Below are 23,855 nucleotides of genomic sequence, written 5' to 3'. Positions count from 1 at the left end.
ATGCTAATGGGAATGTTATTAATATGAATGCTTTGAACACTATTGTTGCTAATGCTATGGAAAATTCTAAGCTTGGGGAAGCTGGCTTTGATGAGCATGATCTTTTTAGTCCCCCAAGAATTGAGGAGAAAATTTTCTTTGATGATACTTTGCCTCCAATTTATGATGATTATAATGATGGTAGTCTTATGGTGCCACCTGTTATGGAGGAGAAATTTGATTATGATTACAATATGCCTCCTATATATGATAGCTACTTTGTTGAATTTGCTCCCACTATTACTAATAAAATTGATTATGCTTATGTGGAGAGTAATAATTTTATGCATGAGACTCATGATAAGAATGCTTTATGTGATAGTTATATTGTTGAGTTTGCTCATGATGCTACTGAAGGTTATTATGAGAGAGGAAAATATGGTTGTAGAAATTTTCATGTTACTAAAACACCTCTCTATGTGCTGAAATTTTTGAAGCTACACTTGTTTTATCTTCCTATGCTTGTTACTTTGCTTTTCATGAACTTGTTTATTTACAAGATTCCTATGCATAGGAAGCATGTTAGACTTAAATTTGTTTCATACTTGCCTCTTGATGCTCTCTTTTGCTTCAAATACTATTTCTTGGGAGTGCATCATTAAAACTGCTGAGCCCATCTTAATGGCTATAAAGAAAGAACTTCTTGGGAGATAACCCATGTGTTATTTTGCTACAGTACTTTGTTTTATATTTGTGTCTTGAAAGTTGTTTACTACTGTAGCAACCTCTCCTTATCTTAGTTTAGTGTTTAATTGTGCCAAGTAAAGTCGTTGATAGAAAAGTTCATACTAGATTTGGATTACTGCGCAGAAACAGATTTCTTTGCTGTCACGAATCTGGGCAAAATTCTCTTTAGGTAACTCAGAAAATTATGCCAATTTACGTGAGTGATCCTCAGATATGTACGCAACTTTCATTCAATTTGAGCATTTTCATTTGAGCAAATCTGGTGCCCCAATAAAATTCGTCTTTACGGACTGTTCTGTTTTGACAGATTCTGCCTTTTATTTCGCATTGCCTCTTTTGCTATGTGGGATGGATTTCTTTGTTCCATTAACTTCCAGTAGCTTTGAGCAATGTCCAGAAGTGTTAAGAATGATTGTGTCACCTCTGAACATGTGAATTTTTGATTATGCACTAACCCTCTAATGAGTTGTTTTGAGTTTGGTGTGAAGGAAGTTTTCAAGGGTCAAGAGAGGAGGATGATATACTACGATCAAGAAGAGTGAAAAGTCTAAGCTTGGGGATGCCCCGGTGGTTCACCCCTGCATATATCAAGAAGACTCAAGCGTCTAAGCTTGGGGATGCCCAAGGCATCCCCTTCTTCATCGACAACATTATCAGGTTCCTCCCCTGAAACTATATTTTTATTCCATCACATCTTATGTACTTTACTTGGAGCGTCTGTACGTTTCTTGTTTTTATTTTTGTTTGAATAAATGCTTGTGTGGGAGAGAGACACGCTCCTCTGGTTCGTATGAACACATGTGTTCTTAGCCTTTAATTTTCATGGCGAAGGTTGAAACTGCTTCGTTAATTTGTTATATGGTTGGAATCGGAAAATGATACATGTAGAAATTGCTATAATGTCTTGGATAATGTGATACTTGGCAATTGTTGTGCTCATGTTTAAGCTCTTGCATCATATACTTTGCACCTATTAATGAAGAAATAGATAGAGCTTGCTAAAATTTGGTTTGCATAATTGGTCTCTCTAAAGTCTAGATAATTTCTAGTATTGAGTTTGAACAACAAGGAAGACGGTGTAGAGTCTTATAATGTTTACAATATGTCTTTTATGTGAGTTTTGCTGCACCGCTTCATCGTTGTGTTTGTTTCAAATAGCCTTGCTAGCCTAAACCTTGTATCGAGAGGGAATACTTCTCATGCATCCAAAATCCTTGAGCCAACCACTATGCCACTTGTGTCCACCATACCTACCTACTACATGGTATTTCTCCGCCATTCCAAAGTAAATTGCTTGAGTGCTACCTTTAAATTTCCATTCTTCACCTTTACAATATATAGCTCATGGGACAAATAGCTTAAAAACTATTGTGGTATTGAATATGTACTTATGCACTTTATCTCTTATTAAGTTGCTTGTTGTGCGATAACCATGTTCACTGGGGACGCCATCAACTACTCTTTGTTGAATATCATGTGAGTTGCTATGCATGTTCGTCTTGTCTGAAGTAAAGGCGATCTACCACCTTATGGTTAGAGCATGCATATTGTTAGAGAAGAACATTGGGCCGCTAACTAAAGCCATGATCCATGGTGGAAGTTTCAGTTTTGGACAATATCCTCAATCTCAAATGAGAAAATTAATTGTTGCTACATGCTTATGCATAAAAGAGGAGTCCATTATCTGTTGTCTATGTTGTCCCGGTATGGATGTCTAAGTTGAGAATAATCAATAGCGAGAAATCCGATGCGAGCTTTCTCCTTAGACCTTTGTACAGGCGGCATAGAGGCACCCCTTTATGACACTTGGTTAAAACATGTGCATTGCGATGATCCCGGTAGTCCAAGCTAATTAGGACAAGGTGCGGGCACTATTAGTATACTATGCATGAGGCTTGCAACTTGTAAGATATAATTTACATGATACATATGCTTTATTACTACCGTTGACAAAATTGTTTCTTGTTTTCAAAATCAAAGCTCTAGCACAAATATAGCAATCGATGCTTTCCTCTTTGAAGGACCTTTCTTTTACTTTTATTGTTGAGTCAGTTCACCTATTTCTCTCCACCTCAAGAAGCAAACACTTGTGTGAACTGTGCATTGATTCCTACATACTTGCATATTGCACTTGTTATATTACTCTTTGTTGACGATTATCCATGAGATATACATGTTATAAGTTGAAAGCAACCGCTGAAACTTAATCTTCCTTTGTGTTGCTTCAACACCTTTACTTTGATTTATTGCTTTATGAGTTAACTCTTATGCAAGACTTATTGATGCTTGTCTTGAAAGTACTATTCATGAAAAGTCTTTGCTATATGATTCATTTGTTTACTTATGTCATCTACCATTGTCTTTGATTGCTGCGTTCATTACATGTGTTTACAATAGTATGATCAAGGTTATGATGGCATGTCACTCCAGAAATTATCTTTGTTATCGTTTACCTGCTCGGGACGAGCAGAAACTAAGCTTGGGGATGCTGATACGTCTCTGACGTATCGATAATTTCTTATGTTCCATGCCACATTATTGATGATATCTACATGTTTTATGCACACTTTATGTCATTATTATGCATTTTCTGGAACTAACCTATTAACAAGATGCCGAAGTGCCAGTTCCTGTTTTCTGCTGTTTTTGGTTTCAGAAATCCTAGTAACGAAGTATTCTCGGAATCGGACGAAATCAACGCCCAGGTTCCTATTTTGCCCGGAAGCATCCAGAACACCCGAGAATCGCCAGAGAGGGGGCACAGGCCCACCAAACCCTAGGCCGGCGCGGCCAAGGGGGGGCCCGCGCCCCCCTATAGTGTGGTCGCCCCTTCGACCTCCTGACGCCGCCTCTTCGCCTATATAAAGCCCCTGGACCTAAAACCTCGAGACGAAAAAAGCCACGGTACGAGAAACCTTCCAGAGCCGCCGCCATCGCGAAGCCAAGATCTGGGGGACAGGAGTCTCTGTTCCGGCACGCCGCCGGGACGGGGAAGTGCCCCCGAAAGGCTTCTCCATCGACACCACCGCCATCTTCATCAACGCTGCTGTCTCCCATGAGGAGGGAGTAGTTCTCCATCGAGGCTCGGGGCTGTACCGGTAGCTATGTGGTCCATCTCTCTCCCTATGTACTTCAATACAATGATCTCATGAGCTGCCTTACATGATTGAGATCCATATGATGATGCTTGTAATCTAGATGTCGTTATGCTAGTCAAGTGAATTTTACTTATGTGATCTCCGGAGACTCCTTGTCCCACGTGTGTAAAGGTGACAGTGTGTGCACCGTGTGGGTCTCTTAGGCTATATTTCACAGAATACTTATTCACTGTTATGAATGGCATAGTGAAGTGCTTATTTATATCTCTTTATGATTGCAATGTGTTTTGTATCACAATTTATCTGCATGCTACTCTAGTGATGTTATTAAAGTAGTTTTATTCCTCCTGCACGGTGTAATGGTGACAGTGTGTGCATCCGTGTTAGTACTTGGCGTAGGCTATGATTATGATCTCTTGTAGATTATGAAGTTAACTATTGCTATGATGGTATTGATGTGATCTATTCCTCCTACATAGTGTGAAGGTTACGGTGTGCATGCTATGTTAGTACTTGGTTTAGTCGTGTTGATCTTTCATGCACTCTAAGGTTATTTAAATATGAACATTGAATTGTGGAGCTTGTTAACTCCGGCATTGAGGGTTCGTGTAATCCTACGCAATGTGTTCATCATCCAACAAGAGAGTGTAGAGTATGCATTTATCTATTCTGTTATGTGATCAAAGTTGAGAGTGTCCACTAGTGAAAGTATGATCCCTAGGCCTTGTTCCTAAATACTGCTATCGCTGCTTGTTTACCTTTTATCTTTGCGTTACTACGCTGCGTTACTACTGCTTGTTTACTGTCCTGGGCAAAGCACTTTTCTGGTGCCGTTGCTACTGCTTATTCATACCACCTGTATTTCACTATCTCTTCGCCGAACTAGTGCACCTATTAGGTGTGTTGGGGACACAAGAGACTTCTTGCTTTGTGGTTGCAGGGTTGCATGAGAGGGATATCTTTGACCTCTTCCTCCCTGAGTTCGATAAACCTTGGGTGATCCACTTAAGGGAAAACTTGCTGCTGTTCTACAAACCTCTGCTCTTGGAGGCCCAACACTGTCTACAGGAAAAGGAGGGGGGCGTAGACATCAATCTACAGCGGGGTTTGGAGTTTTCTCAACCATGCATTGTATTTTGGATACATAAGTTTCAGAGGCTCCCTTTTTATTAGTCTTGGGCTTGCTACTCTCATCAAACAAATTTTCAGGGACAAGCCAAGCATAATTATCATCTAGAGCTTCATGCATTGCTAGGAGCTTGCAAGGTATTGGTGCTTTAATCTTCCCACCATCATTAATGTTATTAGTGTACTTAATTATATCCATATCCATCTTTTTAAGTGTTCTTTTAAAATTGGTGATCATACCAAGCCTCTCATGCTTACTAAAAACTTTTCTAGCTTCTTTGGCTATATCCTCAAATTCTCGCACTAGGACTTTTAGGACAAAATCTCTCTTCTCTCCCCTCTCCATATCAGAAAGTGTAAGAAACATGTGTTGTATCATGGGGTTGAGACTAATAAATCTAGCTTCCATCATGCGTACCAAACAAACAGAGGCATCTTCATAAGTAGGGACAGCTTTTGCAAGGGGTATATCTTTAAGATCTTCATGCATACTAACATGGGTGAAAAAATCTTCTATATTATCTCTTCCAATTATAGACCCTTGTCCTACCGGTATATCTTTTACAGTAAAATTAAGAGGAAACATGATGAAATAAGTAAAGCAAATACAAGTAACTAATTTTTGTGTGTTTTTGATATAGAGTGCAAACAAGACAGTAAGTAAAACTAGCAACTAATTTTTTTGTATTTTGATATAATGCAGCAAACAAAATAGTAAATAAAATAAAGCAAGACAAAAACAAAGTAAAGAGATTGGAAGTGGAGACTCCCCTTGCAGCGTGTCTTGATCTCCCCGGCAACGGCGCCAGAAATTTAGCTTGACACGCGTACAGCACGCGACCGTTGGGAACCCCAAGTGGAAGGTGTGATGCGTACAGCAGTAAGTTTCCCTCAGTTAGAAACCAAGGTTTATCGAACCAGTAGGAGTCAAGAAGCACGTTGAAGGTTGATGGCGGTGAGATGTAGTGCGGCGCAACACCAGGGATTCCGGCGCCAACGTGGAACCTGCACAACACAACCAAAGTACTTTGTCCCAACGTAACAGTGAGGTTGTCAATCTCACCGGCTTGCTGTAACAAAGGATTAGATGTATAGTGTGGATGATGATTGTTTGCAGAAAACAGTAGAACAAGTATTGCGATGGGATTGTATTCGATTAAAAGAATGGACCGGGGTCCACAGTTCACTAGAGGCGTCTCTCCCATAAGATAAATAGCATGTTGGGTGAACAAATTACAGTTGGGCAATTGACAAATAAAGAGGGCATGACCATGCACATACATGATATGATGAGTATAGTGAGATTTAATTGGGCATTACGACAAATTACATAGACCACTATCCAGCATGCATCTATGCCTAAAAAGTCCACCTTCAGGTTATCATCCGAACCCCTTCCAGTATTAAGTTGCAAACAACAGACAATTGCATTAAGTATGGTGCGTAATGTAATCAACAACTACATCCTCGGACATAGCATCGATGTTTTATCCCTAGTGGCAACAGCACATCCACAACCTTAGAACTTTCTCACTTGTCCCAGATTTAATGGAGGCATGAACCCACTATCGAGCATAAATACTCCCTCTTGGAGTTACTAGCAAAAACTTGGCCAGAGCCCCTACTAATAACGGAGAGCATGCAAGATCATAAACAACACATAGGTAATAGATTGATAATCAACATAACATAGTATTCTCTATCCATCGGATCCCAACAAACACAACATATAGCATTACAGATAGATGATCTTGATCATATTAGGCAGCTCACAAGACCCGACAATGAAGCACAATTAGGATAAGACGACCATCTAGCTACTGCTATGGACCCATAGTCCAGGGGTGAACTACTCACTCATCACTCCGGAGGCGACCATGGCGGTGAAGAGTCCTCCGGGAGATGATTCCCCTCTCCGGCAGGGTGCCGGAGGCGATCTCCTGAATCCCCCGAGATGGGATTGGCGGCGGCGGCGTCTCTGGAAGGTTTTCCGTATCGTGGCTCTCGGTACTGGGGCTATTGTCGACGAAGACTTAAGTAGGCGGAAGGGCAGGTCAGGAGGCGTCACGGGGGCCCCACACGATGGGGCCGCGCGGGCCCCCCCTGGGTCGCGCCGCCCTAGTGTGGCGGCGCCCCGTGGCCCCACTTCGTCTCTCCCTCGGACTTCTGGAAGCTTTGTGGCAAAATAGGCCCCTGAGCGTTGATTTCGTCCAATTCCGAGAATATTTCCTTACTAGGATTTCTGAAACCAAAAACAGCAGAAACCAGCAACTGGCTCTTCGGCATCTCGTTAATAGGTTAGTGCCGGAAAATGCATAAATATGACATAAAGTATGCATAAAACATGTAGATATCATCAATAATGTGGCATGGAACATAAGAAATTATCGATACGTCGGAGACGTATCACACGCCCGGTAAAATAGAAGGTACGACGTCAAGCGCCGCAGAAGCAGCAATTCATCGTCGAGGAGGTGGAGAAGTTTAAGAAGGACCAACTCATCGAGTCCGTCGCTCACGCCGAGTGGTTGGCCAACCCTGTCGTTGTGCCCAAGCCAGTGGGAGGAGGACACCTCTGCATCGACTTCACGGACCTCAACAAGGCCTGCCCAAGGATCCATACCCGCTACCGTGCATCGACGAGATCGTCGAATCCACCGCCGGGTGCGATCTTCTGTGCTTTCTGGATGCCTTTTCAAGCTATCACCAGATCAAGATGGCCAAGGTGGATGCAGAGAAGACAACGTTCACCACACCGTACGGCATCTACTGCTACACCGGCATGCCATTCGGCCTCAAGAATGCGCTGGAGCTACCTTCCAGAGGCTGATGGGCATCACCCTCGGTGAGCAAATGGGCCGGAGCGCAGAGGCCTACGTCGATGACATCGTGGTTCATATGGAAGCCGATCCCACTTCATATGAAGAAGCCATGAAAAGCCCTGACTCATCAAAGTGAGTGGAGGCCATGGAAGATGAAATGAAATCGATGTTTGGGACTTAGAAAATATTCCTAAAGGAGCCAAAACAGTAGGCTGCAAATGGGTCTACGAAATCAAATATGACTCCAATGCAAATGTAGAAAAGTACAAAGCACGACTTGTGGCAAAAGGTTTTACACAAAGAGAAGGGATAGATTACAATGAGACATTTTCTCCAGTCTCATGTAAGGATTCCTTCAGAATCATAATGGCACTAGTTGCACATTTTGCTTTAGAGCTACATTAGATGGATGTAAAGACGACATTTCGAAACGTGGATTTAGAAGAAAATGTCTACATGAAACGACCCAAGGGTTTTATGATGGAGGGCAAGGAAGATATGGGATGGCGCCTAAAGAAATCCATCTATGGATTAAAGCAAGCTCTAGAAGTGCTATCTAAAGTTCCATAAGAAAATTAAGAGATTTGAATTTAAAGAAAACATTGAGGACAACTACGTTTATGCAAAGTTTAAAAATGGGAAATACCGTTTCCTGATTTCGTATGTGGCTGATATCTTTCTTGCCAACAATGGTGTCAGTCTACTACAAGAGACAGAGAAGTTCTTGTCCTAAAATTTTGATATGAAAGATCTTGGTGAAACATCATATGTTTTGGGCATAGAAATTCACCGAGATAGGACAAATGGAGTACTATGACTATCGCAAAAGGCTTATTTAGAAAAGATTCTAAATAAGTATAATATGCATAAGAGCAATGCCACACCTGCCCCTATAGTCAAGGGCGGCAGTTTTCGGAAATTTCAATATCCCAAGAACCAATACGAGCTCGATCAAATGAAAGTGGTTCCATATGCATGCTTCGGCCATCGGAAGCCTACAACATGCACAAGTGTGCACTCGCCTGACTTAACTTTTATCACCGGGGTGCTCGGTAGATATCAAGAAAATCCAGGTATAGAGCACTGGAAAATGATAAAGAGGACATTGCGTTATGTGAAAGGCACAAAGAACTACATGCTAACATACAGAAGATCTGATTCCCTGGAAATAATAGGGTTTAGATGCAGATTTTGTGGGAGATAAAGATGATAGAAAATGCACAACTGGATAGGTGTTCACTCTCACAGGGGGGGCTATTTCATGGAGAAGCTCAAAACAGTCAATAGTTGCATCGTCCACGATGTATGCAAAATTTATAGCATGTTATGAAGCCACAAGACAAACATTATGGTTAAAGAAATTCATACCCGACTTGAAAGTTGTTGGTTGTATTGATAAACCACTAAAGATGTACTGCGACAATCAGCCCGCAGTATTTTAAGGTCACAACAACAAGTCGAGTAATGCTACGAAACCAATTAAGGTAAAGTATTATGTTGTGAAACACAAGGTCCAGGATCACACTATAAGTCTCGAGCATACAAGTACAAAGGATATGTTTACGGATCCGCTAACAAAAGGGTACCACCTAGTGTCCTAGTGTGTTCAAGGAGCAGTTAGCTGGCATAGGTTTAAGGAAAATCCTTACCATTCCTAGATCATAAGAGACCTAAAAGGAAAAGAATTTTGTTTCAAAACAGAAAAATATATTGTGGATGCCTGATTCTATCGGCAATCGAGCTATGACGGTGAAACATGCCCTATGTACTGATCCGTGATGAAACGAGTAAAGTAAAAGTATGAAGTTAAAAGTAAAGACGAGATCAAAGGGAAGAATGTTAGGTTGATCTCCACCACGTACGAGCCCAATGGCTCGACATGCCCTTTGACCCGCTGATGACGCGCGAAGCACACGTTCGTTGGGAACCCCAAGTGGAAGGTGTGATGCGTACAGCAGCAAGTTTCCCTCAGTAAGAAACCAAGGTTATCGAACCAGTAGGAGATGAAGGCCACGTGAAGGTTGTTGGTGAAGGAGTGTAGTGCGGTGCAACACCAGGGATTCTAGCGCCAACATGGAACCTGCACAACACAATCAAAATACTTTGCCCCAACTTAACAGTGAGGTTGTCAATCTCACCGGCTTGCTGTAAACAAAGGATTAAACGTATGGTGTGGAGAATGATGTTTGTTTGCAAAGAACAGCAGAGAACAATGATTGCGGTAGACTGTATTCAGATATAAAAGAATGGACCGGGGTCCACAGTTCACTAGTGGTGTCTCTCCAATAAGAAATAGCATGTTGGGTGAACAAATTACAGTTGGGCAATTGACAAATAGAGAGGGAATAACAATGCACATACATATCATGATGACTAATATGAGATTTACTTAGGGCATTACGACAAAGAACATAGACTACTATCCAGCATGCATCTATGACTAAAAAGTCCACCTTCGGGTTAGCATCTGCACCCCTTCCAGTATTAAGTTACAAACAACAGACAATTGCATTAAGTACTGTGCGTAATGTAAACAATACAAATATCCTTAGACAAAGCATTGTTGTTTTATCCCTAGTGGCAACAGCACATCCATAAACTTAGAACTTTCTGTAACTGTCCCAGATTCAATGGAGGCATGAACCCACTATCGAGCATAAATACTCCCTCTTGGAGTTACAAGTATCAACTTGGCCAGAGCCTCTACTAGCAACGGAGAGCGTGCAAGATCATAAACAACACATATATGATAGATCAATAATCAACTTGACATAGTATTCCATATTCAACGGATCCCAACAAACACAACATGTAGCATTACAAATAGATGATCTTGATCATGATAGGCAGCTCACAAGATCTAAACATGATAGCACAAGAGGAGAAGACAACCATCTAGCTACTGCTATGGACCCATAGTCCAAGGATGAACTACTCACACATCAGTCCGAAGGCGATCATGGTGATGTAGAGTCCTCCGGGTGATGATTCCCCTCTCCGGCAGGGTGCCAGAGGCGATCTCCTGAATCCCCCGAGATGGGATTGGCGGCGGCGGCGTCTCTGGAACTTTTCTCGTATCGTGGCTCTCGGTAATAGGGTTTTCGTGACGGAGAGAATAAATAGGCGAAGAGGCAGAGTCGGGAGAGGCTCGAGGGGCCCACACCCTAGGGCGGCGCGCCCCCCTCCTTGGTCGCGCCGCCAGGTGGTGTGGGGCCACCTCGGCTCTTCTTCGTTTCCTCTTCGGACTTCTGGAAGGCTCCGTGGAAAATAAGACCCTGGGCTTTTGTTTCGTCCAATTCCAAGAATATTTCCTGTGTAGGATTTCTGAAACCAAAAACAGCAGAAAACAGGAACTGGCGCTTCGGCATCTTGTTAATAGGTTAGTGCCGGAAAATGCATATAAATGATATAAAGTGTATATAAAACATGTGAGTATTGTCATAAAACTAGCATGGAACATAAGAAATTATAGATACGTTTGAGACGTATCACCCGCATCCTAATCGGGGGCGCCCAATCGATCAATGGTTGGTGGGCCCCTATCGCCGCGCTATATAGAGAGGTGGAGGTCATACGCACACATTACAAGGTTCGTTGTGTGTGCCAAACACCCCACCGAAAACTCCCTACCGATCTAGGGTTAGCGCGTGCCAACGGGAAGCTCCACCGCTGTCACAGCTCGCGCCGTCGCCACCATGTCGACGCCCTCAGGTTCTTCCTCCCGGGGAAAAGGTAACCCTCTCATCTCCCTATCCCTCTCATAGTACATGGCAGATATTCCTATACAGAGATAGTTGTACCCGCATAGGATCTACCCTAGTTGTCCCTAGGTTCCATCGGTATTATGAGTTATAGTTGTTTTACTCATAGTTGTTTTACTCGTGATGCATCGGACATTAGGGTAGCTATTAGTTACGTGGTGTTGCATATTACCATACCCTTTACTAAATATTAGTAACTATTATTATGCAATCGTTGCTGCTAATTTACCACATCACTCCAACTTAGGAGGTTACCATATCAACCTCATGTGTGCAACTAAACATGGGTGATTTGGATCAGCCGAGACAAAATGACTTGTGTGTAGCAAAACAAAGAGAGAATAGTTGCCTACTCTAAGCAACTACTGTCTGCGAGCTACCAAACAAAGTAAAGAATATTGATATGGAGCTCCTTTTGGAGGGGGCATGCTCTCCCAGTCTCCCCAGGAGTGCCAAAATGACTGCCAAATAACAAACACGCCCTAGCTTCGTAGCTAGGATTGACCCACGAAAACGTACGCGCAAGCACTGGCGCATGGGACGACGCCGGAAGCGCGGAGGGGCAGCAGGATCCTGTAGGGTTCCATTGAAAATGATATCGAGATATTATGGGATCCTCTCTCCCGTCGACTCGTCCCACCTTACAGGCAATTGAAAAGGTTATCGTGTCTACAGCCAATTCGCGAGCTCCTTCCCCACGGCCACTGCAAAATTTTAATCTGCCAGTCGTTTCTGGTTGGCTACCACTTTAACCGAGTGTCAACTGTCGCAACTGACATTTCCCTGTTTTGTGTCCTTCGAAACAAGTCGAATATCTTGTGGAGCTGCGGCGGTAAGTCGTCGAACTGGCCAAATGACCTGTAGTTGGGATTCTCATCGTGGAGCCGTTATTGGTAGAGATGTCCTGACGATAGTGGTTGAAAAACTTTTTGTCTACGACCTGGCACATCTTCGAGATCTGGAAAGTTGTAAGAGAGAGCGAAAGGAATCTCCCGTCAGAGCAGCGACCAACCCCGATGTTGCCCAAAAGAAGACAACTCCCATGAATCTTCTTGTGCCAAAACAGGTAGCAACACCTTGACTGTTGGCTCCACGCGGCTAGCCAGGCAGTACCACTACTGAGTGACATTGCAAAATTACAACACATACACACAAGGTACATGATTATTATTTGCACGAATGACGATTAAATACACGAAAAAGATGGGCCTGATTAACAATGATGACACGATAGCAGCATGTATCCACGTAGACACGAATTAGGTAACCTGCAACGCCGGCGCTAGATTAAGTGATCACGCTCTAAGCTACAAACTTCAAACTCGGGGTTGTGCGCTCGGCAAGAACAGTGGCGAGGACGAGGACCATCTCTCTCTCACTACATCAGAAGGCTGCGGATGACAGCCGCCTGTGCGGTGCTCATGTCCGACGTCGCCAGCAGCTCAGACAGCCTCTCGCTCAGGTCGTCGACCTCCCGGTGCAAGCTCCTGATGTAGCTGCACGTCTCCTGCAGCACTCTTGAAGATGGCACCTGAATTGGGAACGAAAGGGAAAAAAATGGTCTTCTGTCAGGCAAAGATCATTATAATGTTAGCCCATGCAACAAGTTGAAGCATGGGAAGAGCATGTAATCGTAGGACTGTCTGCCCTGATTCATAGAATATTGAATTCTTTTGGACAAATAATAGAGCATGCAATTGCAAGATCATCTATTTGACCTTACTGATTGAACTGAACGGTGAACACTGGATTGTAATTATCAGACATAAGTGGACACTTTTCTTCTAGTACAATTTCTGGAGCGAATGACCATTTGCTGCATAAAGTGACAATGCCAACGAATTGTTTCGTACTCTGTCATTTGGCCTTACAACAAATTATTTGATGTAGTTCATTAGTCCCTAGAATATCCAACTCTTGCAGAGAAATAAAACTGACAATTTAGGCCACACCATAACTATCAGATCATCTATTATGCCTTAATGTACCGAAGTGACTGAACGGTGAACACTAGATTCTAGAAGAGTATAATTTCTGAAGCGACCATATGTCATTTGCTGCATAAAATGATAATGCCAGAGAATTAGTACGTACTCTGTCATTGCCCCGGAGGCGCGCTTCAGGGAGGAGGTCCTGCAACTTGGAGACAAGGTCGCTGATTTGCTCGTCAGTGATCCTCGACGAGCCTGACTGCCTCGACCGTGACCTACGGCTCGACATCTTGGCAATGTGAGTGCTATCAGTTGATGTGGTAAGGTATAGATGTGTACCTCGGAGAGATGGGAGGTCTGTGTTTTCAAGAGAGAGACCAAGGCAGTGAGGGTTTATGGTTGGGGTGAGACAAGTTTGAGAGATAGAAAAGGTGGAAGACAGGGACGGCGAGGAACTAAGAAGGGGTGTTCGGAGAGAGGGAAGACAAGTGCATGGGAGAAAGAAATGAGTGGCTACTGGTGTGTTAAATAGTGTTAGCTGCAACTAGAGGAAGTGAGCTTCTCATCTACACAGTGCACAACCCAGCCCAAGACTCTGACCTACAGGGACAAAACTAAACTATGGCCCAGATGACAATCACATGCAAGGCGTATGAGAGAGAGGGACAGAGAGGCCATACTGAGGAGCTTGTGTGAGTGTTATGCTACTCGTGCATCGCCGCTGCAAGTGGGAGGGAACTTTGAACAACATGAGAAGAAATGCTGGCGCGAGAGACGACTTGGAGGCCAGTACTGTCAGAAGAAAGCACACAGGCCATGTTACTTGAACTACCAAAATATATATTGGTTTAATAGTTTTGCCCCACATTCTATATTCAATCTGTACATGAAAGAAGAACAGTGGCTGTACAGTTACTAGTAGATGGATTTGTGTGCGACTCTCTTTGGACATGTCTAGGATTCAGTATACACCCATGCATGCAGCATAAATCTCTTGTCTTCATAAACAGTAGGAAAAATATGGCCCGGAGGAACAGCAATACTGGGTGAATTCCCAGTCACTACTCAATACTCACTACTTCATTAACATGCAAGTGTCCCCTAGACATATGTATTCAGTTTCCTAATCCATATTTGTATGTCAATTCTACCAGATAAAAAAATAAGAAATTTCAATTTGTAGACTATAAAAATCCACTCTTGCATCGGCATGAATTTAAAAGACAACTAATACCAGGCACGCAACTGAAACATCAGTCTGTAAACTGAACGGTTAATAGATTTTAGAGTGCTGAATACCTCACAGTCTGTATCTGATTCAGCAGTGTCATGATGCTGACTGGTCTCTTCGATCATTTGGCACCCACAGCCCATGTCTTGTGGCGCCTGATAATCAATACATGTATGGGTCATATTGACAAGTGTTATTACATCCAAACATTATCAGGGAGAACTAAGACCAGGGTTGATGCATCAGATCCTGCACTGTTTCGACTTTCAAATACAAGAATGAGTGAAACAAAGGACTGAGCTGGTTGCAGATAAACCCACGCCTGCAATCTCGTGAAACCCTTTGGTTCCTCTACTTCAGTCATTCTCATTCTTGTTCTGTTGCTCAAGTAGACCTGATGTAAAATACCGTAACCAAGCTTCCTGAAAACATGAAAGTACGGAGGAACCCAGCGTTTTGTTATATGCAACAGGTTATGCATGTAATGAGGCTGAGGCTTGCTATGTATTAGGCTTACCAATTAGTATAGCATTATCATGTATGCCTTCGGCTCGGAACAAGCTCTCGTGTATGAATTGATACATGTAAGTTTATACAGATTGCAACAAGTTATACTACTTAATAACTGCATATTATGAAGAAACACTTCCATGTGTTAGCCGCAGCATTTAGCTCTGTAAGCAATAAGAGCTAGATGCATTGGACTATGGCACCAAATACATTCACAAAGACTAGTATATGTACAGATCATATTAGAATGAATCTGTCTTTCTAGGAAATTATTGCTGGACAACTAAGAAGAATCATTGTGAAATTTGACCAGTCAATGCAATGAGCCAACCAGTACAGCAACTATAGTGGAACAACCAGCTTTATTCCTTCAGTGACACACTGACACCTGAGCTAGTACAACATGGATTAGCCCTTCGTACTGTCTAGAAGCTTACAAGACAGTATTACGATGTGAACATGACAGTAAAAGCTCAACTTGTAAGCATTGTGGGTACTTGCATTTTGATCCAAGTCTCTAGACACTCTCGGCTTTCACGAGCTAGTAAAGTTCAACTATCAACTAGTAATACATCATACCAGAACAAATACATAGTTTCCAGGCAGCTCAATGTAATTAATCAGTTCCATCTTTAGATCATAAGCCGCTAATCATTCCAATGCATTAATGCCATAATTTGCCCACCCAGTCATGATACTGCACATCATTTAAGAGCGTAAGAGATCTAGTAAACTGGTGCGGAACTTAATAACATAGCAGACTTTTTTAATTGTAGATAATGTGTTATGACAAACTAATGACATCGGACATGCGCAAGAGTTGGTTAATACAGATCCTATTAGCCTGATAACGATCTGATTAGCCAGCCAATCACCGCATACGCATGCACTAAATGTTCTCTTTGTCTCTGAATATTCAATTGGCAAGATCCACTGCCTAGTACAATAATGATGGATCGTTAGGTACTACTACTTTCCTATAACACTATCCCATTAACCATTCCACGAAGTTAACTACTTAACTGGCCCAAGTTATGCTCTAAGCGTAACTACTAACTACCATCATTAAACTTGCATAGAATGCCATTTGCAGAGTAAGCTACTCTGCAAATCACCAAGTTGCTCTTAAGTACGATGAGAAAACAATATAAATATCAAATCTCCAATCAGAACCAGCTAGTCGGTGATGATCTAAGCGTATCTTGATGGCAGCATGTCTCACGGGCCACATGTAGTTCGATCCAATCAGTACAGGTAGGTTGTCACGTGGACGTGGTTATATTTATGCAGAAACCCCTTGGCCCCAGCACCGCACCCAAGGTCACACACGCCAGTGAGATCAATCTCAGGTTTAAGTCTACATTTAACCAATTAAGAGAACCAAGAGTACCGCTTATGTAAACAATAGGACAAGTAGGCCTGCCTGCTAATAGATGCTAGGAATCACATGCATTATCTTATAGTATTAGTCTATGTTAACAGGGCCCTCACATGCCTTGATTATTTTACTTTGTCACCCTGTTTGTATGTAAACTTTGAAAAGAGATATGTGAATCATGAGGTCCAAGTAAAATTTGCAAAGCAGATCGAGCAGGGACAATGATGAAGGCTCATGGCCTGATACTGAAAAGATCCTCAATAGGCAGGTCCTGTTCAGTTGTGAGAAGGAGATGCAAGGTGCAAGTATTGGCAACGAAAATTGGTCGTACCTACCTCAACATTGGCAGGATCTGGGCAACAGCTGAATAATCTTTTGACCACCGACCTCCACACAAGTACACAACACAATGGAGTCGTACTGGTCAGTGAAACTTTACATTTATCTCGGTGCGTTATCATCATATATTTTTGCCATATAACAAGCAAATAGAATCTTTAACAGCCAAAAAAACAAGTGAATCCCAGAACAGAGTGACAATGTGGTGATATCCTGAATGAAGGTAAGTAATACACAGGAATGTGTCTAGAGGTATATACTGGCAAAAGGAACAATAACCTGCCAAGGTTGATTTTGTAATGCAAGAAGCTTCTGACAGTGTTCTTAATCAAAGCTAAAAATGACAGGTATTACTCTGACACAAGAGAGGGAATCATCTGATATGGACATACTGAAGGGTCAGCTGTCTATGATTCAACACTCTTGTGAGATGAATACCTACTTCTAGAAAATCTAAGACCTACTTGCCAATGAATATTAAAACTAAGGTTCTGACAGCGTTCTTACTTCTTAGTGCCCAACAACCGAAAGAATACAATACAGCTATTTCAGTGTTAACAAGGAAAAGAATCTAGATCTTGACGCAGAACCCCAACATGCTCATCATTGAAAGCTAGATTATACTAGGCTGGATGGTAGGTAAACAGGGAATTAAAAAAAAATCTCTAAAGCTAAAGCTACTATCAGTGCACATCTATTAGTTCAGGTACCATTGGCCAAATATACACATTGAACTTGGAATTCAGGAGGAAGCCATTCACAACTTTCACAACTGGACAAAAATGAAAATAGAGTAGCATTGGAATGATCCTCCAAAAGGCACAAAAAAGGAACGCGCCGAGGTGACTGCAGATAAAATTTTGTACTGCAGAGTTGGAAAATAATAATGGATTAATGACTGCAGGACAAGAAAGACAGTGCACAGGTTATCCAGCAGAGCTAAATATGGTGTGTGGGAAGACACTTTGGGGAATAATGTTTGAGAAAAGGAAATTTGGGAGTGCACATGTTGATGCGAAAGCTTCACCATCCACATTTTCATGCATATCACAAACACCACAGCCATTCGCCAACTTTGATCCATGGCTCCATGAGTATCTGTTTCATCTAAACAAATTACTGCAAGAGGGAAACTATAGGTTCATCTAGGGAGTGGCAATCTTAGTTAGGCTAAAAAGAGAACCAGCATTGCCTAATGGATGGAATAATTTTTCCATGACAGTTATAGCCTTATAGGTACAAGTTGATTGGCCACTTAAACTCCTAGTGCTAGATGATTATTCTGTATATATTGTTCCATTCAAACCCATTCTGAAAAATATCTGCTGAATTTACCAATGTAAAACTCTGCATAGTTTCTCCAACAACATAAGCACAAAGTCAGGTATCCAAACTACGATTGAACAGAAAAAATGAAGTGTGCAGAAGATGTTCTTGGTGAAAAAAAAATATACACAAATACCAGCTCTTTCCAACCAGTCTTTTTAGAGGAAAACTGAATAGATAAAATGAAGTCCAGAAAGGCCAGCTCTTTCTACCATTCCAGGATATGGCTATACTTTGATTACCTATGCTGATACCACAGAATCTATATCCAGTACTCGTTTTCACCAATTAAACCATGCATTTCAGTTGGTTCCAAGAAAGGGGCAACAGTTACAGCCGGTGATTTTTCAAGTACACAGGTACTGTTTAGTCTACCTATCTAATATGTTGTTAACTGGAGTAACATAGAGGTAAGTCAGCACAGCATCTAGAGCAATAAAGTTAAGTTTTCCTAAGTTTAGGACACATATCGATTAAAGAACCAACATTCACACAAAGGTTAGTAACAAAGAAGGTAGGCAGTTTGTGGTTAGTAACATTCACACAAAGTTTAACGAAAGAATGTGTTGGTATCTACGGTTTTGGGTCAATCTCCTATTAATATTGGTTTTAGGAGATACCTTAATGAACATAAGTGGAATTTGTGGTTAAACTTGTGTGAACGCCTAATGTCTGTACAATTGACAAATGATAATGATAAATTTGTTTGGAAACTAACAGACTCAGGTTTATTTTCAGTTAAATCTATGTATCTTGATCTTATGAATGGACATACTAGATTTCTGAGAAAATACCTATGGAAGATTAAAGTACCCCTTAAGATAAATATTTTTATGTGGTTTCTTAGTAATAAGGTTTTACTTACTAAGGATAATCTGATTAAGAGAAAATGGATAGGCTGTCAAAAATGTTGTTTCTGTGATAACAATGAGACGGTTGATCATCTGTTTCTCTCTTGTCCTTTTGCAAAACTGATTTGGAGAATGGTATTTTTTGCTTATAACATTCCTCCTCCAACAAATATTACTAACATGTTTGGTAATTGGTTAAATGGGGTGAATAAGCGAGATAAAGAACATATTCGTATTGGCATTTCTGCACTTTGTTGGTCGATATGGACTAGTAGAAATGATATTGTGTTTAATAAACAGAAGGGAACCAATTTTTTGCAGGTTATTCTTCGTGCGGCGCATTGGATACAACTATGGGCATACCTTCTCCCGGAGGACCAGCGGGATATCATGGATATTGGTTGCAACCGACTATTGGCGGTCGCACGGGACTGCTATTCCAGGCTACTGGATGGCGGCACATTAAAAGAATCGAAGTTTGAAGATGGATAGATTTTGTTTTATTTTCATCTTTGGTTGGCTGGTTACTGTTACAGTTTTAGATGTCTCTGGGTTGTAATAAGGATATTTATTTGAACCTTTGTTTTAATAAAAACATGGCTGTGTGCATCTATTGATGCAGAGGCCGGAGCAATGCTCCCATATCGGAAAAAAAAGGTAGGCAGTTTGAATATGTCATTTAGTCCTTGATTCCTACCATTCCCCCCAAATATGTCAACAAAGGTAGGTAGTTTGAGTATATCATTTAGTCTTCGGTTCCTACTCTATCAGTTTGCATCTTATCTCAGTGAAGGTGAATCAGGAGCCAGGAAGAGCAAAACACACATGATTCCCTAACAAACTAAAAGGAAGATTGTTTATAAATGTACTAATAAGGTAAGGTAAGGTAAATCGACCTACCTAATACTAGCTTGTTAACTAACATAGAGCTAATTCAGCGCAGCATCTAGATGAGCACATTTGAGTTTTTCCAAGGTAAGGACACATAGCACTTGAAGAAAGTCTGATCCCATAATTGGGATAACTGGTACATAAACCAGCACAATAGCTTACAAGAAAGAAGTTCCCTGAACCGGAGATGTACACTGTAGGGGTTTGAACAGCATTGCTGAATGATGAGCAAGAGCAACAAGCGTGTTTTCTAGTTCACCTTGTTCTAGTTTGAAAATGCAAGATGAGGTAAGGCGACGGAGTTTCAGTAGCTAACTAATAGCTTTGTAACAAACAAGGAGCCAAGTCACAGCAACATCTAGAGCAACACAGTTGAGTTTTTCTAAGTTTAGGAGGCGCTGCACTTAAACAACCATACATCCCCACAAATGTTAGTAGTAGTAAATAAGGTCGGCAGTTTGATTATATCACTTAGTCCTTGCTTCCTGTTATGAGTCTGTCGACAAATGCAGGTAGTTTGAGTGTATAGTATCATTTAGTCTTTGATCCCTACTGTATTGTGTTGCTGCATATCTTAACGTAGGTGCATCGATAGCCGGGAAGAGCACGGGACCGATGGTTCCCTTAATCTATACCTAATAATAAAGGAGCTAAGGTTTCTGCCAAAATTTTCGTCCAACTTTTTTATGGACGTTTTTACCCTCCCACCAAATCCCTTAATACATCACATGCCATGTACCGGTTCGTTTAATTTTCTACTCCCACGAACGAGCGGCTCCTGTGGAGGAACTCATCGGTACGAGTTCTTCATCCCTCTCACCCTGCCGGGCCATGTGGTTGCGTTTGTGGGCCTGGCTCACATCAATTGACCCCAAGACGCATGAGTGGGCTTCCTAGAATCAGCCAAAAATTATACAAATCCGTTTTGATGAAGTCCGCTTCATCCTTATGATATGCTGGGTATTTTCTGTTCAATAATCCCACCTCGCTTAATTATAAGGAGTTTAGCCGGTTTATATACCTAGATTTTCTGGAATCTGCAAGTCGCCTCCGAGAAAACAATCAGCGAGAAAGAAATTATAACTTGCCCCAGATCGACCAGAGAGAAAGGAATTATGGTTTGCCCCAGATCTACGAGCCGAAATAAACAACAGAGCGGGCCCTGCAAAGCTGTTGACTGAGAGCAGAGATTCAGAGAAGCCTTATTTGTTTTGGTTGTGCCCGTTGTATGACACAGCAGAGAGGCCAAAGAGATTATTATTTTTTGGTTTTGTTTACTCATATATCCTCACTTTTCTATCGAAATTACCATCTACCGCAGCCAAAGTGGAATAACCGATTGTTTTCCGCCTTGACAAAATTCCACGCAACCATGACTGAAGCCAGGATGAGGTGGAGGTTTGCAGCTTGTCGGCGGCCTTGATGACGATGATGACGACATATCAGCATATCAGGCGGGAGGCTAATCGGACGGAGCCAGGAAGGTGTGGCGACCGTGTGTGAGATACGAGGGAGAGAACGGCATTGTTCAAGAATTCAGCTGAATCACCAATTAAATGGCCAATTAATCGCTACTCAGTGGGTCACTGAGTAGCCGATAAATGTTGATTACCCGATTAATCGGCCGATTAACTAGGGAATTGGCTGATTAATCGCTATTCAGTGGCCGAGCGAGCCGTTACCAGTTAACGAATTCCTGAACAATGGAGAACGGTGCACTGCCGGTCTATGGAAATGGCCGTAGGTGGTCGAGCAAGGTTAGTGGCATCGAGGGGGTGGCGACCAAGATGGGCGAAGCGATATTGCATTTCCACCCCTCGATTTTATGTGGATTAACTCATAATCTGTAAAGCCTCACATCCATGTCGCTCCTAACCGCTTCACCGACCTCTACGTCTTTCAAGGCCATCTTGCGACTAACCATATACCAACCCCTACCTTGGCCTAGGGGCGGAACCACCTCCCTGGCAACCCTGGGAAACTTCCCGGGTACGCCCAGTGAAACTCCGCTGAAAACAGAGCATGCTTAGAGTTCAGCTTGCTGCTTGTTTGGGCAAAATATGTGTAGTACATCGCCAACAAGGTTTGGCCCAGGCTCAGGCGAGCAGCTCCGCCACTGCTTTTGCCTTCGACCCCCTCCTCTGTACCATAGCCGGCTCCCACGTTGGCTAGCGGTGTGCCAAAGGAAGGTCGGATGTTGAGTTTTTATTTCTCTTTTGAGAGGATTGATGTGCGTTGCAACGGGAAAATAAATCTAAATCTAAAACAAAATCAAAAATGTTTTAAATGACACAAACAAACAAAAAAAAAACAAGTGAAATATACTACCTCCATCCATAAAAGAATATCGTAGATTTGTCTAAATTTAGATGTACGGAAATGAGATTCTAGAAAAACTTGCGACATCCATTTATGGACAGAGGTAGTAACAAATTTTGAGCGGTAAAAATTACATCATATTGTTTTCTAGGTTTATAAGCACATTTGTTTTAGACCGTGGCAACGCACGGGCACTTTTGCTAGTAACAAATTAAAAGGAGGATTGTGTGTAAATGTATTGATAAGAACATGACAGCCTTTCATTAGTGTTAACTGTTAAGGACCACGCAATCATTTATAAACACCAAATTAAGAAGATAAAACTGAGGCCCTGCAAGTGACATAGCAAAGGTTCAGAGTACTAAGAAAGACCTAGGGCTTTTTTACATAAAAAAAGACACTTAATTCGTTCAATTGCTAGTAGTAATTAAGGAAGCTGTTCCGAGTCCTGAGCATGGCCATCTCACTAGGAAGACGTGGCAATCTCGCCTGAATCCTAGAATTTGATCATAATAGGCCACGCTACTCATTAACGAAAACATATGGTCGCCTAGGCACGACATTATGGAAGCGCGGGTCCAGGTTTTGGAGGAGATTTGAGCGAATTGAAAGGGGGGAAACTTACCGCGTGCGAAACCCTAGCTGGAGGTTGAGAGACTTGCGGCTGGAGGGGAATAGATAGATCGGGCAGCCAGCAGAGTGGCGGTTGCGAAGCTCCGGAACGAGCAGAGGAATCGGAGCAGAAATGCAGGATCCAGAAGGCCGAGGTAATCCCGCGAGCGAGCTAGAGGGAGTGGGGGAGAAGAGATGAAGGTGTGCAAGCGGAGGCGATCTGTGCGCGGCGCGGATGCTGGCGGAGACGAAGCGCGTTAGGAGGTTTTGGGTGGGCTAGAATGAGAATAGGCCGAATTTGGGCCCGCGTCAGAAGGGACCTTTGAATCGGCACTTGATGGGCTAAGATGATCATCGTATGGCTGGATCAGGATATCGGGCACATAGGCCAAGATGAGCACCTTTGTGGTCGACGAAATGAAGAGGCCGGTGGGTGGATTCCACGAAGCCGAGCATTTCCTTTGCGCTGACGGATTCAACGCCAGCGGGCGGGCGCGGTGAGGAAAAAAGGAGGTTGTTGGCGGTGACCGCGCGCATGGTGGAGTGACTGTCAGCGCGTGCGACCAAGCAAGCTAGCAAGAGCCGTCGTCGCACCGCGCGCACGTACGTCTCCGTCCAGCCAGAGGAAACGGCGGTGGGCGTGCGCGCGCGCGGACGTATGCGCGCCAGAGAGAGGGATCCATATCGATATCGTGGTCAGCCCAGCCCAGCCCAGCCCAGTCTATCTCCGGCGCGGCGCGGAGCGAGCTGGCCACATGAGCACACGCCAAAACACCAACGAACGACCTCGTCACACCCGTGCCTCTCTGCACTGCAGACTGCACGTACGTACGTGCGTACGCCCAGAATGAATGATGGATCGATCGATGCAGCCAGCCGTCTGTGCCAATCGATCCAAAACGCCGTCCGTCGGCGTGGTTGTACGTTGACAG

The 23,855-nt window shown here is 42.7% G+C and overlaps 1 protein-coding gene across 7 annotated transcripts; it reads right to left on the bottom strand.

Annotated features, from left to right (window-relative positions):
* Positions 1-12,634: 12,634 nt before the first annotated feature.
* On the bottom strand, positions 12,635-23,022 carry LOC127296917 (transcription factor ILI6). 7 transcript variants are annotated; one of them, XM_051327164.2, is made up of 4 exons: positions 22,937-23,022; positions 14,766-14,852; positions 13,630-13,741; positions 12,635-13,066 (listed from the first exon to the last, which is right to left on the bottom strand). In XM_051327164.2, exons 2-4 carry the CDS (start codon positions 14,795-14,797, stop codon positions 12,914-12,916), a joined length of 297 nt encoding a protein of 98 aa, XP_051183124.1. In that variant the 5' UTR covers positions 14,798-14,852; positions 22,937-23,022; the 3' UTR covers positions 12,635-12,913. The 7 variants fall into 7 exon arrangements, with proteins under 7 accessions (XP_051183124.1, XP_051183123.1, XP_071675538.1 ...); XM_051327163.2 differs by lacking the exon at positions 22,937-23,022 and adding an exon at positions 15,020-22,917; XM_071819437.1 differs by lacking the exons at positions 13,630-13,741; positions 22,937-23,022 and adding an exon at positions 15,020-22,920.
* Between the last annotated feature and the right edge of the window lie 833 nt (positions 23,023-23,855).

This window comes from Lolium perenne, chromosome 4 (assembly GCF_019359855.2).
Source record: "Lolium perenne isolate Kyuss_39 chromosome 4, Kyuss_2.0, whole genome shotgun sequence".
NCBI classification, from domain to species: Eukaryota; Viridiplantae; Streptophyta; class Magnoliopsida; order Poales; family Poaceae; genus Lolium; species Lolium perenne.
The sequence above is the reverse complement of the archived record's forward strand: the minus strand, read 5'-3'. Positions and strand labels throughout refer to the sequence as shown.